The sequence below is a fragment of the Apis laboriosa genome, unplaced genomic scaffold (assembly GCF_014066325.1).
Source record: "Apis laboriosa isolate Shangri-la unplaced genomic scaffold, ASM1406632v1 scaffold1_cov151, whole genome shotgun sequence".
Taxonomy (NCBI): domain Eukaryota; kingdom Metazoa; phylum Arthropoda; class Insecta; order Hymenoptera; family Apidae; genus Apis; species Apis laboriosa.
This window is the reverse complement of record NW_025222279.1, coordinates 4,322,579-4,342,745: the sequence shown is the minus strand read 5'-3', so window position 1 is coordinate 4,342,745 and position 20,167 is coordinate 4,322,579. Positions and strand designations below refer to the sequence as shown.

Here is a 20,167-nt window from a genome sequence, read left to right as displayed (position 1 = left end):
GAAACCAACTGTGTATTCCTTCACATCTATATTATTATATTCGCCATTTTCTCGAGTGGAAAATATCATCACTGATACCATTTCTCCTTTGAGAAACTTTCAAATATTCCATTCGAGAACGCGACAACAATCTTTGCTTCGACTTACAACATCTCAATTTTGAATTACCATACACCAACATTTGAAAACACATTTGCACGTGTTCTCCATTTCCATTTCCATTGTAAAAAAAAAATTACTAATAAAAAAAGACCTTGACCTAGACGACTCAGATTTATAGCTCCACTTACCAAGTGTGTATATCCTCCAATGCTACAGTAAAAAAAAAAAAGCGACCTCTTTAAATAAATATTTTATAGCACGTGTAAGTTGAAAATATTACTTTCAACGACTTACAATTTCGAATATATCTCAATATACTAATCTTAAAAACATTATACTTTCTCATTTATGATAATCACAATAATCTTATAATCTCAACCCCTCTAAACCATTATCATTAAAAAGAAATCTTGATTCATAATTCAGACTCATGATTCCATCAAATATGCATTCATTCTAAATACAAAGAAATAATATTCTTTTTAACATTTTACATTACATCCAAATTAAAAATACTATTTTCAACGATTTGCAACTTTACAATCTGCAAAATTTCAATTACACAAATCCTAAAAACACTATTTCTCCTCTAAATTCAACAATTTCAATAGCAATAAAAAGAAAGCTTCTCTTACAATTCAGATTCATGACTCCACCAAATGACTCCTCAAATACAAAGATCTTTTTAAACATATTACATTATATGTTAATTATTACAATTTAAAAACACTATTTTCAACATTTACAATTTTACTATTACATCTGCAAAATTACACAAATCCTAAAAATACTTTCTCCTCTAGAACAATCTCAATAACAATAAAAAGAAAGTTTGTCTTACAATTCAGATTCATGACTCCATCAAATGTGTATTTATCTCAAATTACCACAAAGATCTTTTTAAACGAACATTTTACATTACATCCAAATTGAAAACACTATTTTCAACGATTCACTATCACATTTAGAAAATTTCAATTACACAAAACGTATAAAAATACTGTACTTTACTGCTCTCCGATATCCACTCATGACCCTACAATCTCGACCATCTTAAACCATTATGGTGGAAATCTTGGAGCTCATTGTCAGATCCACATTCCGCCCCCTAAACGTGCATCCACTCTTGAAACGACCAAGACCCTCTCATTCTCTCGCCCGTTGAATAGACATTCTGTCGCGGACGTATATAGTCGAAATTACTACTTTCAGTAGTATAAACAACGTTGCGGCGCGTCGCAACGTTGCAACGTTGTGTTGCTGCGCCGTGGAGAGGAGAAATGCGAGGAAAAGAAGAACGGAGCGAGGAGGGAGAGGGAAAAGGAGGGAGAGGGGGGAAGGAGAAAAAAGTAGCTGGTTAAAGTTTCTCGAGATAAACGATGGCCGTAAGCGAGGAGGATATTACGCGCGAAAAGACAGTCGGGTGTTGAACGACCTAGAAATGGTTCACCATCTGCGTCAACGCGGAGAATAACCGTTTAAACGAGATAGTAGGCGGCCACTTTAAGGCTGGCTGTAAAAAAACAGATCGACCAACGCGTCTTCCAACACGGGTCACGGAGTGGTGGCAAAGCGTTATTTTAGAATTAAGGGCAACTGTCGATGCAGGCAATCGTATATACGCAAGGCTGGGTGCACAGCCGGAAAAACAAAATTTTTCGGTCGGTAAGAGAGTGTTTCTCGAGAGTGTTTTCGTTAGCGTGAGTGTAACGTAACAGGAAATGGTTTAATGGGATTTCTTGGTGTGGGTGTGGATGATTCGTGATCGTTTTTGGAGGAAAGCGCGAAGATGTGGAGAAGTTTGAGAGTTCTTGAGAGATGAATAATACAAATTCGATGCGATTTGATCAAATATCGAAGAGAGTTTCTTCGGTTCACGGATGAATGAATTTTTGATTTAAATGTTATAATGAAATCGGAAATGATTATCCATATTATGTCAATTGTAATACTTGTATTGAAAAAAAAAAAAAAAAGGAAGATAAAAGTGAAAAATAATCTTTTTCATCTTTTCACGTTGCTCGCATTGAATGTGTTAATAATCTTATAGATATAGATATAATAAATTAATGATTGTTTGATTTGAAAGTGGGATATTGATTTTGGAAAAAAGATATGAGTTCTTCTCGAGGAATATGATTTGAATAATACGTTCAATGCGGCAAAATTGAATCGATTTTCGATAAGGTACATGGATTTTTGATTGTGCCCAAGAAATAATGATAAGATGGTGAAAAATATAATGAATATAATATATAGCAATGACAATATTTGTATTGAATGCAAATGCAAAAGGAAAGTTGGATATTTAGAAAATATTTTATTTTTATATTTTCTGCATTGAATGTATTAATAAGATTTCTTGGTGTATACGTGGATGACTATGATTGGATTGTTAGTTTTGCAGAATAGATAGAAATGGAAGAAATAGAAAGAGAAGTTTTTGAAGGATCTGATATGATTAAGCATTTTCTCTGGCAATGATTTTAAGGAAAACGATTTAAAAGGAAGATTTTTTTAATATTTTTTTGTGATATTGATAATTTAACGATAAATATTCTTTTATCGATTCAATAATATTGTTATAAATATAATGAAGTAATAAAATAACGAAGAGTAGGATTTATTATTGTATGAAAATAATTTATTGGAAATAAAATGTTGATTAAATTGATATTGAAGGATAGTGTGGTAATGTGGAGAAAGATAACTTGAATTATCTGGGATTGGATATTAGTTATTTTCTATGATTGCCAATCATTGGTTGAAAATTGGAAGAGACTTTTTCGTATTATCTGTACCGTCGATGGCCTACGATAGATATTGCTTCAAATCCCTTGCGACAAATAACATTTCTGGAATATCATGCGATTCCTATGCTAACATTTCGGTTTTTTGAAATTTTATCAAAGTTCTTCTCTGCCGAATATGCAAATTGTTTCGATATATTCTAATTGAGATATAAATTTAGATATAAAATTTGTAAATTTCACGTTACTTCGAGAATAATGTATTAATTGAATATTTTAATTGCGGTATTTCATATCGTAGAAATGAATAAAACCAACTTGTACACGATATTGTTACAATGAAGCACACTATGTCAACGATATCTTGTAGAATGAAAATTTTAATAAAGTTTCAAGACTAAATCTCTTTTAACAAGTTTCTAAAGTGCGTTGTATGTATGGTGATGTACATTTTGAAAATGTTAGATACTATCTTTATCAACTTTCACAAGATTACTGAAATTATTTTTAATATGAATTTAAATTTTGAATATTTATATTTAAATATTACAAACTTATATTTAATAAAATACTAAATAATTGTAACAAAATAATATTTATAGAATAAAATATTATTTAAATGACAATATTATCTTTTTTGCAAACAAACAAATTGTGATACATGGTAGTAATTCAAACGAACTTTTCCGCGTGAATTCATTGCTTCTTGAACAAGACAGTCAGTAAAATTAAATTAACAATTGTTCGCAATACGGGCAAAAAACAATTTCACAAGGTTTTTGTTCGAGGATTTTCTTTATGGTACGAGCTCCATCTCGTTATCAGAAGTTAACGAGTCGGAATCTTAAAGACATCACGATAAAATGTTGAAACGAATGCAAAAAATGCTTTGATCCGCTTTTTATATCTTTTATATTGTGATTTGAATATCAATCAGATTTTACATTTAAATCGAATATCATTTGTGATTGAAATATGATTAATATGAAATATAGTTAATATGAAATTATTTGAAAGATTAGATTTAAAATCACAAAAATTGATAAAGTAACCTCGAATGCATAGATATGTATAAATGTATATATTATATGTCATCATACTTCACAGTAAATACACAAGGTTTCAACCTTCAACTTATTGACATATTCTCAAGGTCATTTTTGATATACAAAAAAACTAAAGACTCGATTTTATAAAATACAAAATAATCATGTTAGAATCGTGTTTTTTCCCCTTGAATTTGTGCATTTTTTACACGAACATTTTTTTTAATCAAATTAAAAAGTTGATCCCTTTTCTTATATCCTATAAATAATATATCTATAAAATTCTAAACTGCATACAAATATTATGTATATATCTATATAATACATCAAATACTAATAGTAATTTCTCAAATACTTCTTAATTAAAAAAAAATTTTTAAAAGACACCAAAATGTTCAAAAGTATTCATTTAATCAATTATTCAACAAATACTAATATAATAATATATAATCGCCATTATATTGGCCGCCATTAATTTTTATTTACGCTTAATTTAATTTCGCTATGTATAAAATAAATTAGTGAGGAAATCAATTACTAAAAAAAAAAAAGTAATAAAATAAAATTAATATCATACCTTCGAAACGAAGTATACGTAGAACTTGTTGATTCTTTTCTGGAAGTAAATTTCGATGATTCTTTCTCGACAGTATTCTTCAAAAGATTTATCACCACTATATTTAATATGAATACCGAACAATTTCAAGATACATTTTGCAAAATCGATGAAACGATAAAATCGTCTTTGACCCTTTCAGTGTCGGCAAACAATTTCCACTGAAACTATCAGTCGCCGGCAAAATTTGAAAATTGCCGATCTTGATTGACTAACTATTCCCGTCAGTTATGAAACGCAATCTGCCAATCAGTTTCTCCCGCGTCCCTCCTTATACACTAATACGAGTTATCCACAAGTAATACCGGGCTACGTTACATTTCCAGGAACTTCTACGACCTTTAAGCTTTATTTAGAACTTTTAGTGTCTGGAGAATTCATTGCACAAATCTCTACATACGTTTCGATCATGAAATCGTTCAAAAAACCAAATACTCAAACACGACACGCATACCGCGTAGATAATCGTATTTTGACTGGTATACTTTCAAATTTTCTGATGTATCGTCGATAGTGGCGCCCTTCGATACGATAACGATCTTCGGTATCGTATTATTCTCGACTGTCGAACTATTCAATTATGCAACAGATTTTAAAATGTGTTTTGAGTCATCACGCTGTCTTTCTCTTCACTTTAAAATTATTTTACTTCTTTCTTGAAAATTATTCACAAATTTGAAAAAAATATATATTTTTTCTTTTTCTAAAAACTTTAAAATACTAAGATATTACGATAGTAATGGTGTTTCATATACTATTTACGTATAATCTGCATTGTCTGGAGTAGCTTCCAACGAAAGACTTATCTTTGCCAAATATTAACATTGTCAACAATCTTTGCTTTATTTTGAGATAGGGTCGAATCAAAAAAACAATGTTTTTCAGATAACCTTAATTATATTGCAATATTAAAACTGTAATTAACAGAAAATTATTTAAAATTATTAATTTGATAATTAAAATGTTGTTGTTAAAATCAAAATATTTGCAAATATCATTGTAATATTTAAAACATAACTTATTATAAAATAACTTCTTTTAATAAATCTTTTTTAAATAATTATTTGTAAGTAAATGAAATTTATAAATAAAATTTACACAAAAAGATTTGAAAAATGGATAATTTGTTATATTTTTAAAATTACTATACAAAAACAGAAATTGGAGTATTACATTCAATATGCTTAAAAATACATAATTAAGCAGAAAAAAAATTATAAATATGTTATTTAAGATCTTATATACGCATTATCTACAAAGATAATAACTTTTTTTTATCTAACAAAAAATGACACACAATGACACTTTTTTTTTCTTATTATTACAGAATCATGATGATATTTTATTTTATATTCATAAAATATATTTATAAATAAAAAATTAATTTCATTGGTATTTCTTCGATTTAATTTTACATATTCTTTGTTTTTTAAACTAAGTAAATTATGTTAACTAAATATTTTATTGAATATTCTCAGCATTTTTTTTGTTTTATAATAACTATTAAACTTATCTATATGCACATAAGGCACACAAATTGTTATATTATTAATTATTATATTATTAATGTTATATTATATTTAGTGAGAATAGACATATTAATTTTTCTAAGTATGAAAATGTTTAATAACAAAATTTTAATTTTATTACACATATCTGATAAATATTTACTTTACATACTACACAAGAATAACGTATTTTCTATCAGAAGAAACTTACTATAAAAATATAAGATGCAAAATTACTATAATACATATAATATACTCTAATATGTGTTAAATAATTTTTAATCTATTTAAATATAGTCCTCTTCAAGTTCAATACTTCTGTACATTATTAACAGAATTACCTCTCTGAGGATAAGTACAAACTAACAAAATTTCTTTAATATATACGTTCTGTACTCAGAACATGTTATCATTGTGTCAATCAAATTATAACACAATAATTGCTCATTCTGAATCAAACAAATATTTTTTCCTATTTAATAAATATTCGTTGCTGAAACATGTTGCATTTCAATATTTCTTTTCATAATTTGTTTATAAATTTTTGCAATAAACAAAAAATTAAAATATCCACTATCATGGTTTGTGCACATCATCTTGTATTTCATTTTCAACTTCGTCGTTACATATGTACATTGAATCCGAAGTATTTGTACCTAAAACAAAATATATTTATAAATGTGTGTCAACAATATGTAATTCTTTTCTCCTTTAAGACTGACAATATCATATTTTTAACATCATTTAAATTTATCTGAAAATATATTTTTTCTTTTAAAGTTTATTTATAATAAATTTGACATAAACACATATTGTAAAGCAAATACAATCAGTAATTTTAATAAAAAATTTAATTAATATATTATTATGCAAAAAGTAAATTTGATGAAACATATAATGCCAGAAAATTTTAAATATTGATATATCTTGAGAATTAAAACTAATGTATGAAAATTGATATGTCTCAATTTTTTTTTTAAATATTCATTGTGATTTTTATATTTATTTCAAATTCTTTTCTTTAGAATCTGAAACATTTGATATAATTATTAACATAATATTCATTCAATTAATATTTGTCTTATTTTTCTTCTAACAGATAAATATATAAATTGTTACAAAATTTATTATAAAATTTATATTGAAATGTAAATGAGAAATGATATTATGATCTAACAACAACAAAAATACTACTACATGTTAGTGTTCTTTGTTACATATTCTAAATAGATACTATTGTCAATAGCACCTTACATGCAATTATTTATCATGCAAAAGAAACAAGACATATTTATATATATATTGTATTTATGCAATATATTGTGTAGAAAATTTTTTTTTAGTAGGCAAGCTTCATCAGTTTTTATAATATATAAATTATAATGTTAAATTTCAAATATTGCAATAATTAATAAAATACAAGTATTACCATTGAAATTCCTAAGTAGCATTGAAATTGAATTAAAAAATGAATAATACTTAAGATAAAAACATAAGAATGAATAATCACATATGGAATCCTTATCAAAATAAGACTGAATAAAACTAAATAAAATCGTGGAATATAAGAAAATTATGGCAAAAGTCAAGAAGAAATAAAAAAAAATATATATTCGATAATCAATTTAAATTATTAATTGTAATTTATAACATTTATTAAATTTATTTATTTTATCAATTATCTAAATTAAGATAAAATTAAATTGGAAGTGATTAATTTTGAAATAAAATTCAATTAAAATATCCAAAAAAATAATTACTTTTAATTTTACTAATTAATAAAAAAAATTTATAATTCATTTTATATTTATATAAAATTATTCTTTTATTAAAATGAAGAAAAATTGTATATATTAAATATAATAAATAAAAATTGTTACAATTTCTATTTTTTATTTTAAATATTGTAATAATTTTCAGATATAAACTGATTATCGTATGAAATAAAAAAAAGATTTGAAATCATTAAAATAAATTATGTACCAGATTTACAGCACACTATCAGGAAAGGCCCAGTGATGTGATTTATAAACACGTTGATTCAGCTTGCCCATTATTCTTAGAATCTAGATACTTCTCTGCAAGAAAGATGTATGCATATTACATAAAATAAACTTCATATTGATTTCATATTAAACCATGTGGAATACTGTAAGTTGAATATATATATATATATATATATATATAATAAATTGAATCCATAGGAAATGTCAAACAATGAAAACATAAAATACATACAAGAACAAAATATTATAAAGTATGAAATTTATGAACTAAAACATAAAGTATTAAATCAAAAATTATTTTAAAATATATTTTTATAAACAATTTTTCTATGTTTGCCTATACTACATTAACAATATTTTTTAACACATTAAGTCCCGTAATATTAATGATTAAATGGAAAAATAAACTAAAGAGGAAAATGTGCTTTTTATTAGTAATTTAACAAAGCTGTCACCTTTCAAAAAATTATATTAGATAAATAATATTTCATAAAAATATAAAATTGAACTGTAATGATAAATAAATTATTTAAGTTTAAAAATTTGCATGCTTTCAAAGAAATTATACTTAAAAAACTGTCAACTTTAACAAGTTAAGCGCCTTTGGTTTCCAAAAAAATAATTGTTTTAGAACAAAGGGACAACTTTGTATCATTCTCCTTCATATTTTATAAATCATATATTTTATTTTTGGAAATATTAAATGAATAAAATTTTTCTACACATTTTTAATTTCAAACATATAACAAGTTTTATAATTATATTTATTAAACAATTTCGAGCGCTTAACGTGTTAAAAAAAATTAAATTGTAACATTTCCTTACTTTTCGCCTCTGTCCATTTAACGCCAAACTTGCAAATAATTCATGCACTGTGCAAAAATAATTATATTATAATCATATATAAATTATTATTTTATTTATATATTTATTTGAAATATAAAAAATTAATACAACTTTATTAGTGACAGCTCTTAATAGAGACAAATTAAATGCAACGTTTTCCTCTGTAGAATATAAATAATAAATGATTAAATAATAAAAAATATGTCTTTAATCTTATGATTTGGTAATAAAAAATTATTAATGTGATTCATCAATAACACGTATATCTTGCAACTAATATATTATAAGTAATAATATGTTATTTTTTAGTTAAAATCTCCGCATTATTCTTGCGAAAAGAGTTTCCAATACAAAGCAATGAAAAACTTTTTAAAAGAATTATAAAACTTGTACTAACTTGTGTGTGTACATACATATACATCAAACATTAAGCTGATTAGTAAGTTTTCATACAAACATGCAAATAAGATGCTAAGACAAAGTTTCTTTTCTTTTTACATACTTGAATCCTACTTCACTTACCTGCAATTACAAGATCAACTAATGCTTTATCCTTTTGTATATACAAAGCTGTAATGAAGAAAAATAAACTGCCAAGCACTGCTACAAACATTGTAAGAAACAATGCATATTGCAAGCTACGAAATTCGAGAAGTATATCGTCCTGATTTATTATATTTATCATTCCAGCATCAATGTATTTTATATATAGTTCTGAAAGAAGAACTGTTTTCAGTCCTTCTGATAACTGCAAACAATCAATAAAAATATGAAATTTATTAATAATAATAAAAGATAATATATAAAATAGAACAAAATGTGAAAATATATTACATTATTTATGAAATTATTGAACAATATAAAAAAAATTTAATATACATTTTAGATATAAGATATTTACCAAACCAATAAGATATGGACTTCCTGCATCTCCAAAGGCATGTGCAATGAGTATTTGAAATGCTTCAGCTGTAGATCTTCTTGTTGGTATTACTACATACTATATTAAAAAAATATATATAATTTAATTTATAAATTATAATTATAATTAATATGTTAAAAGAATATAATTAAAAATATGTTAATTTAATTTAGAAATATATAAAATTGAAAATAAATATCATACCAATAATATATCTGCTACAATAGACCAATTTAAATTTAATGATAATTGTCCAAAGAATATTAATATATAACATAATATAGAATTTGTATTGGCAGTTAAAGATGCAAAGAACAATAATGGAACACTAATTAGAAGTCCCATAGCACATATTAGGGGATCAGCTTGCTGCCAGTGTACTCTTAATTTTTGAGCTAAAAATGAACCAAGTGGAACTCCTATTAAACCAGCTACCATTCCTATTAATCCAAATTTATATGCTACACTGAAATAATTACAAATAGAAGTTATAATTATAATTAGAAATTATTTCTGAAAATATAATCACTTATTTTAAATATATAAAAAATAAAATAAAAACATACTCATCTGGATCAACATTGTGTCCATTAGGATGTAATGTAAATCCCAATTGTAAAAATGTTGGTGCCCACCAAGCTAATGCTCCCGCAACAAAAGCCACACATGTGAAACCAGCAGAAGAAAGCATAAAACTTCGACTAAAACATATATATATAAGCAATGTAAACAACTATAAATATATAAATAGTTACTTTAATATTTACTTTTTTAATAATGCCTTGATATCATTTGACCATGCAGTATTTGATAAGTGAACTCCACCTTCTCTTTCTCCTCTAATAGGATCTCTTACTATTGCAAGCAATAAAATAATTGCTAATAAACCAAATATAGGGGTAATACGTAAACCCCATTGCCATGCACCAGTAGTTCTTGCTGCTTCACCACCTATTATATATCCTAAGCCACTAAAAGATAAATTATATGTAAATTTATATATTAAATTTAAAATTATATTTCTTTTCCTTTTTATTTTTGTTTATTATTTAACAATTAGCATATTATAATATTAATATCAATAAGATTTAAATTTACCTTCCAACAGGTATTGCAAAATAAAATAATGCAAGCATTTTAGAACGCACATCTTTTACAAATAAATCACTAATTATTGTTGGTGCAATTGTGGAATAACTAGCCTCTCCTATACCAACAAGAGCCCTGAATAAGAGAAACCATCCAAATGACTGAAAAAAATTTTATTTTACATATTATAAAAAATTATTTTATTAATTATTTTATCTTTAATTTTTATTTATGAACTTTTATCTACTTTCATGTATGAGCCAACAAATGTTGTCAAACACCATAAAAACACACCACTACTCATTATAACTTTTCTATTATAACGATCTCCCAAATATCCAAATAATGGTGCAAACACCATATAACTTAAAATAAATGCAGTTTGAAGTAATCCAGATTTATCATTAGTGATTTTAAAATCATTTTTTATTTCTGTCAATACTCCTACAACATTATACATAAATTTTTATTGATTTTATTCAATATATAACTTTACTGTATAATAACTTTATCACACTGAAATAAAATAATACACACCAGCGACTGTAAAACGGTCCATATAGTTTAATAAATTAACGAAACACAACACTCCGACTGTAAACCAGTCGGTTCTGTTAATCATTCTCATTTCCGAAAACATTACGTTTTTTATTCGTCTCTCTCTAGATGTATTTTGAGCATTTTCAGCATTTACCATATGATATTCATACGTCGATACATTTGGAATTGATCCTTCATCGACCATGACTTAACAAATTTGTATTCGTGCCAATTATTATTTACATTGACACGAATATGTTCTTTTTATAAAAATATTTTAACCTTCTTGTATCGTGGCATGACTTTAAGCAGATTCCAATTTACGATATAAAAAAAATTTCTTATATTGAAGTAACATTATTCACATAACGATACATTTTCACAATTTACTTATAAAACTGGTACACAATTTACAAAGTATATGTTTAAATTATATTCTACATCTATTTAAGTCATATGACAACGTCACATCGAAAGATTCATGCTTGCGTCATTTACATGCAATGTCGACAACTATGAAAATTTAATATTTTAATATTTATTATTATTTTACGATATTATATATGCTTGAAATCTTATTGAATATATTGCAAAAGATATTGTTTTAGTATTAGTATTCTTATTTAATATTATAGTGTTATTTCAAAAACAGTTTACATTTTTGTCCAGAAACATATGTATAGGAATTTTATTTTTTAAACTAGTCAAAAAGAAAAATTATTTTTATAAATATTGAATAATAATTGAATTGCTTTTATTTTATGATTGTATATGTGTTATTTAATGTATCTTTTATATATTAAAAAAATTATTATGTAAAAAATGTATTCAATATGTTTACTAATCTGTAACTTCTTTTATGCAGCAATGTATGTATATAAATTTATGTACACTGCATATCTATATAATATATATACAATTATTTTGTACGAAGTGTCATTGTAATTTCAATCAAAAAAAAAAAAAATACAATATATATAAAAAATAATATATATATGTATATAATTAAATATATAAATATAATTGTAAAATAAACTATTATTCAAGATATTTTTAGTAATTTATACATAGCATACTAAAATATAAAGTATAAAAATAAAATATAAATTCTATTATAAATAGAATATTATAATTACATAAATGAATAATAAAAGCAACAATAACAAATATTTTTCTTCAAATCAAGAACATAGCCTTTATTTTAAAAGATACTTTTCTAACTCTTTTTTTGCTTTTAAAATACAATTATCATATACAAGTATACAATGCTATAATTATCATGAAACACATTTATTAATTATCCACTTCTTACGAGCGTATTTATTATGAAGGAACATATTTTCTTTAAATGTGATTCATTGATTGCAGTTGTTTAATTATTTACGTAAAACAAGCCATTTCAATCGCACATCTTATTAAATATCATTTATCCATGTTACAAGTGATTCTCAATTATATTAAGATAACTTAATGATCACGAATATCTTAAAAATTATTTAAGTAATATTATGTAACAATGTAAAAGGTGTAAATGGTGAAAAACAATAATGCAGAAGAATTCATAATAACATATATTCTATATAACACAATACTTACATAGGTATATCTATGTATATATTTTTGAATTGGTATATATGTAAACATATATATATATATGTATAATAATGATATATTATTACATATATAATATATATGTAATAATTAATAAAATATAATGTTTAATAATATTAATCGTATATGACTATAATATATTATTATCTTGCTCCTCATCATCGTCATCGTCGTCGTCGCCGATTAATCAGCTACTTTCTACCGTTTATATTGATTTTTATATATAATAACAATGATCTCAAAAGGCTTATACAATATTCGGCTAGCATATGGATAGCTTGAGATTTTTATTTGTCATTAAATATTTATATTTTTATAGCACATGATAAATTCATTTCTTAAAACTTACAATGTCTTATTCTTTTTTTTTTTTTTTATTTATCTGTGCTTATTCCTATGTTGCAAATATATTTTTATTCTTATCACTGCATTATGTTTGATACAATATAAATACAGGTTTAAATACAGCTTTCTCTCTTATATTGAAGCGCACTTTTAACGCACTATATATATAAATATATATATATATATATATTGATTTTTATGATTTCATTTTGCGAAATATTTTTGTCCATATTTTTGAAGATTAATTACTTCACTGTTATTAGTATTATAGTACAGTTCTTGCAACAAATTAATTATTTAATGTTTAATAACTAAAATTTTTTTTTAATATTTGCATAATTGTATCAAATAATTTTTTCCTTATATATCATAAATTTAAATAATATGAGATACGCAATCAGTGCGATCAATTATTGAGAATTTATTTTATTAATTTAATCAAAGTATCAAATACGACATTATAAAATTGATTAAATACATATTTTTAATACTTTAGGAATGATTGAAAAAATTGAACTTTATGATACTATTTCAACATGTTTCGTGATTTGATATACCCTGTTACAAAATTGCAAGTTCGAAATATCAATAAAAACAAAGATAACGAATAGAAGCAAATGAGCGAATGAATAAAAGAAACAAAACAATAATAATTAAAAAGTTTAATTAAATTCGAAATAATAAAATATTAGATTAATATACGATATAATAAATCGAAATAAATTACGATCATTGTTTAAATGTTTAATTATTTTTTTTTATCTATCTCTACATTATGTCATTATTACTTAAAGCATATCTTTAATAAATATATGCTTAAATCTGTAAAACAACCTTCATTATACGTAAGTCCCCGAATGAATCATTGTTGAATTACCAGACGTAATGACGACGTTAACGATGAAGTCACTATGTGAATTCACTTTCTATGCTTGTGATTGCCTCGACAACCACACAATTCTCGATAGTTGTGTGAAAATAACAAAAAAATGTCTTTCGTTTAGCATTTTTCAGCACGCAGAATTGTTCCATGATTTAGGGTTAGGCCCGTTACTGCAAAAAGAAATTGCATTATCGAAACGGACGCGTTCATGTGTTTCAGTATGTCTAATTTGTCGAAAGAGCATATTATCGACATAGACATGGTACAATTTGTAATTTAGCCCGGGTAACAAAAACGATTCGTCGAATAATGAATACCGTAGGTGTTCCAGCAGCATGAAAGGCCATATCGCATGATGCGACGCCAATGCTTCTACTATTTGTCCCTTCTTCTTTGTGCTGGATTTCGTTGACACGCATCGAAAAGAGGGCGCGTATAAAAACACAGGATACCTATTGCTATTAGTGTATTGCGAATATAGATTTCGACTCTTGAGTTTTTCGATTGGTCGACTTATAGTGTTGATAATTCATTATCGTCATGAATATCTATATTGATATTTCGTCGTTCGAATCATTTATGAATTATCTTTGTTTCTTTTTTCCTCAAATTGGACGATTATATATTGAGAAAATTTCTTAAAAATGGTTTCACATTAAATATTTGTACAATAGTATTGGTAGCGGTATTCAAAAAACATCGTATGATGAACATGTATGTATGTATATATGTATGTATGTATGTATGTATATGTGTATGTATGTATATCTTTATATGTATTTATGTAGAAGTACATAAGCATAGAAATCATTTTGACAATGTACTTTTTATATCGTTATCTACGATCCGCTCAGCTTGATCACATCGAGTATGTCGAATCAAATCGAGTTATGAGCATTCAGTATCGGATCGATGTTTTTTTTTTTTTTTTGGTAATATTTACCATAGAAATGCATCTCGATTATATTAACGAACAAAAATTCGTTTCGAGTGTAATATATTTGTGTGTATACACCCGATTTTGGATACCCGATAATCCGATCCTGATATGCTTTATTATCTAAACTCGCGTGTGCAACATTAGGACCAAAAAAAGTCCCGTGGGCATACGCGAAGATAAAACAGTCTTTGTGTAAAAAGAGTCTTCGTATATGCGTATGGCGCGCGTCGATGTTACATATCTTAATATTTATTACCTAATAAAACAAACGAAACTCGCCGCCGTCTATTATGTAATTAGTAATGCATCGGCAACTAATTAATTTGAATATTTTCCTTGGAATGAACCAAGTTTTTTTGGTCTTCAACGCGCGAAGAATGTGGACAAAAGATTCTCAAATAAAACTTTTTAAAATACATATATGTATTTCGAAACGGTGTATACATAAGATAGTACATCAGAAATAACATTTTCTTTATCATTAAAAATACGAAAAAAATGAAAAAAGTTATTTATGAATAGAAATGATAATTTAAATAATAATATAGTATTTCTTGAAAAAAATTTTTTTGAATTTTTATTTTTATACGTTTTCGTATTTGCAACGAAAAAGCAAATAATTAAAATTTATATAATAATTACGTCATTTCTGACAAATTATCTTATATACATTACTAGTGCTACCAGCGACAGCATCATATTCTCGTATTATATCATTGATTATGTGATATATACCGAGAAAAAGATTTAACCTATACCAATGATTATATATTTTTTTCTGAAGTAATCCATATTACACTGCAGATTCTTACTTTATAATACGTCTAATAATATCCGAAATTTCGTTGCATTTTCTATATTTTTTCTTCAAATAGAACGATATTGCTAATGATTATAATGATTGCAACTACTTTATCGATATTATACTACGAATCTATAAAATTGTTTACAGTTAATAGGAAGATGGTGTTCAAAATTTATAATTACTAACACATTTCTACATTTGTATGTATGTTCACATAAATATGTGATATTATGAGACATTCGATGGAATATTAAATACAGTCGTAGAGAGTAATTAAGAGCACAAACCGCCATTTTCAGCAAGCACAAACCAATGAAACTTCAATGGGCTGTCATTGATTGATTAGGGGCACTGTACTCTTTGATATTGACCTGTTTAAATCCGTTAATATAATTTGTGCTCGTAGAAAATTCATCGAAGCTTCTTTTATATCCAAACCATTTTCATACTTCATTTTTTCTTTCTCTTTTATTATTTTTTATATATATATAGTACTTAATGTACGATAAAATGATATTAAATATTGAATCTAATATATATAATAATAGCAATGATATTATTAAAAAAAAAACATTAATTTTCAATAAATTTAAATGAAAAAATGAAAAATTTATGAAATTTAAAAAAATTTTTGAGAAGGATTTTATAAGATTTAATATTTTTTTTTTCATTTTAGTATACTTTTTAATAATATATTTTAACATCGCAGATATCATTCATATCTAGAATATAAAATGATTGCCGAAAAGATTTGTTTAAAAATTCGATGGATTTTTAAATTTGGAATAGTGTTTACACAATGGTTTAAAAATTTTTTTTTTTTTGAATGGGTGATTATACGAAGCTGCGATTATGTCTCATTATGGCACGAGTATTAAATTATACAATGAAAAAATTCTTCTTATATTATAAATTTCTTCTTTTTTTATAATTCTGATAAATTAGATATATAAATATATATATTATATTTTTTGAGCAAGGAAATAAATATTATGCAGTATACATGTGAAAGACCTTAATCAGTCGAAGTAAAAATTAACGATAAACTCTAATTGTTAAAGTATCTACATTACTATCACAATGAAATATTAAATGTAATAATACAGCTAGAAGATTTAAATATATCATCTCTTTTATTATTCATAAAAAAAAAGCAAATCTACTTAATAAATAAAATAATCTAAAAAATAAAAAATAAAATTTATCAACATCCTATATATTGAAAAATACATATATCAATTATTATTAAATTCTAATAGCACAGTTAATTATTTAATACAATTACATATTATTTTCTTTTCTTAATTTAATACTAAAATTATTATTTTATAATATTTAATTATATTAAATACAAAATAGTAAAAAAAAAACTGAATTAAAAGTTTTGAACGATAAACAAACAATCTAATTAATTTTATGTATATATATTTTATAATATTTTTATTCATATATTCGATGTATAAATTTATATGCATTCTGATTGATATATTTTAACAATATATTTAACACAATAACTTCATTATCTGTCAACGAACAAACGAAGAAAGAAAAAAGTTAAGACGTGCGGACGAAATGAATTAATAAATTGAATAAAATTTTTATTAGATAGATTTATTATATTAGCATAAAAAATCCGATGATAAAATTATCATTTCAATATTTATGTAAGATATTCTAATTAATGTAAGATATTCTAAGTTCTTGTTCCGTATGATGCGTTTCTTATCGTTCGAATTGTTCAGGTGTCGTATAATGTGACATAATCACAGCAATATTTATGATACTATTTTTTTTCAGCAATATTTATGATACTATTTATGATACTATTTTTATCTATGATACTTTTTTTTTAATTCTCAATAAATAGTAGCTTCTGCAGCGATATACGGATGTAGATTTTACAAGAGTCGCTGGTTGCACACTGTGCCAGCCCTCTTCCGAATATGTTTCCAGTAGTTCGATAATTCATCACACATATTGATGCACGGAGTATTGCGTAAATACTAACAAGTTCCTTATAACGCATTGATAAGGATCTCACATATCTTTTCTTATTTCAATTTCATTTTTTATTTTATCATTTAACTATTATTGTTAGTGATGCTACTTAATAGCTTTCTTTTTTTTTTTTTTTTTTTTTTTTTAGAAATGATGATAATGACGATGACGATGGTAATAATAATAATTAATAAAAATTAATAATTAATAATGGTAATAATATAATTATAATATAATTATAATATAATATAATAATATATAATATAATATAATAATATAATATAATATACTATTAATAATATGTCTTTGCTTTGTGCGATCGACCAAGTGCAACGTGGCCTAAAAGGCGATCAACGGCAAAAGGATTCCGCTTTAATTGATTCGACATCAATTTATAAATATACGCTTCGCCTTCTATCCGCATCGCTCGCATCGGCCGGCGACGATTTTATAAACAGGTACATGCAATGAATTTCGTCGCTTTTACGAAGATTTCGCCGCTTGACCCGATGTGCGTGAATGTATTTATGTATATTCTTGTGTGTGTGTGTGTGTGTGTGTGTGTGTGTGTGTAACGGCGCCCCGGTCGACCGCACGATCAAAAATTGCATTTCATTAAATCGATATGAGATCGTTTTGGTATGATAATCCCGGCCATTTAATCTATCCGCGACATTATTTTTCCCTTCCGAATCTCGGCGATCATGCTGGGACAGAGGCCCATGGATTGATTATCCGGGGCGATCGTTGTCTCTGTCATTCAATATAGGATTTTGATCGCCCCTAATTGGCTCGCTTGTCGAATCGATCGAATGTTCGGTTAATACGCGCGCGGACTATGCTCGGCTATCGCGGCCAACAGTGTTGCCAACGGAGCCGGGATTCTTTTTTACGGGTCATCTCAGCTGTCGTTGCGCGAGATTCAATGATACATCGATTCATGGGACAAATTACGAATGTCGCAGGAAGAAAAAATTCAACGTTACGATTCGATCACAATTGATCAACGACCAATCGAATAATAACGTATCACGTATGGCAACACTGTGGACGCGAAAACGACTTTTCTTTTTTTTTTTTTTTTTTTTTTTAAATTATTCATATTGTCGTTGGAGGGTAGTCGGCAGAAAATTATCGGATCCAGGTTCGTTCCCTGGCGTTTGAACGTTGTCAGGCGATCTATTAAATGCGATTATATATAGTATTTTACAATAATAACGAGCGAGTCCTCGACTCGATGCAACGAATTCGACTAAGTAATATTGACGTTTACTTCACAAGAAGATACGTATGTATATATAGTTTCAGTGCCTATCGGTTGGCCATTTTGATCGAAGCGAAAAGGACAACCATCGCGAATGACGATGACGAAGATACGTATCCGTGATATAGATGAGGTTATCCAGTATTTTGATCAGGAATACATTTACTTCAATCAAAATGGTCCACCGTATCGTTTCCGTATGAAATAAACCTGAGGTATCTTTAAGTCTGTAAAGCTTCCGTTACGAATCTTTTAAGTTCTCGATCTCTTTCCGTTCTCATCGCGTTTCTTTCGCATTAAATGTCCATCTTTTTTCTTTTTTAAAAACTTCTCTTTGTTTACTCTTCGTTATTTTTTCTTTTGTTTTTTTTTTATTGTTTTTTTTTTGTGTTTTTTTTTTCGTTTTTTTTTCTTCAAATTTTTAATTTTAAAATAAAGTACCAGAGAATATTTGGCATTTCAAATGGCACAATCGTTAACCTTGTACTGATTTTCCATATAGTGCCTGTATTTAATACCCGCCAAAATTCTCTTTTGATTTCTACACTCTTCTTCGCAAGAAAGGATTCAGAGTCGGTTTATTCGAACTCGTTCCCTGTTGAAAGGCATAACGGTAAAATCAAGTTTTTCTTTCTGATGCAGTTCATCGTTTCAAACAATATTTCTTTCATCTTCCTATAGATAAACGAAAAATTAAAAATTTTATCTGACGCATGCCGAATAATACTACTCGGTTATATTAAAATCAATTTATCAAAATTTCTAAAAATTTTAAAAGATTCTTCGTAATTATACGGATACATATTTTGAGTAATATAAATAAAATGGAAATAATCCTATAAGAATACAAATTATTCTCATTTCACTCTAAAAAAAAGTCGTTATCGTTAAATTCG

General features: G+C 25.9%; 1 protein-coding gene across 2 annotated transcripts; it reads right to left on the bottom strand.

Moving 5' to 3' along the window:
- Positions 1-5,975: 5,975 nt before the first annotated feature.
- Positions 5,976-11,892, bottom strand: LOC122712217 (protein spinster). Of its 2 annotated transcripts, XM_043931665.1 has the most exons (10): positions 11,423-11,892; positions 11,133-11,329; positions 10,895-11,046; positions 10,564-10,767; positions 10,363-10,497; positions 10,001-10,262; positions 9,776-9,874; positions 9,397-9,622; positions 8,006-8,100; positions 6,542-6,678 (listed from the first exon to the last, which is right to left on the bottom strand). In XM_043931665.1, the coding sequence occupies exons 1-9, from the start codon at positions 11,628-11,630 to the stop codon at positions 8,048-8,050; spliced, it is 1,536 nt and encodes a 511-aa protein (XP_043787600.1). In that variant the 5' UTR covers positions 11,631-11,892; the 3' UTR covers positions 6,542-6,678; positions 8,006-8,047. The 2 variants fall into 2 exon arrangements, with proteins under 2 accessions (XP_043787599.1, XP_043787600.1); XM_043931664.1 differs by lacking the exon at positions 8,006-8,100 and having other exon boundaries at positions 5,976-6,678; positions 11,423-11,890.
- Positions 11,893-20,167: the final 8,275 nt, after the last annotated feature.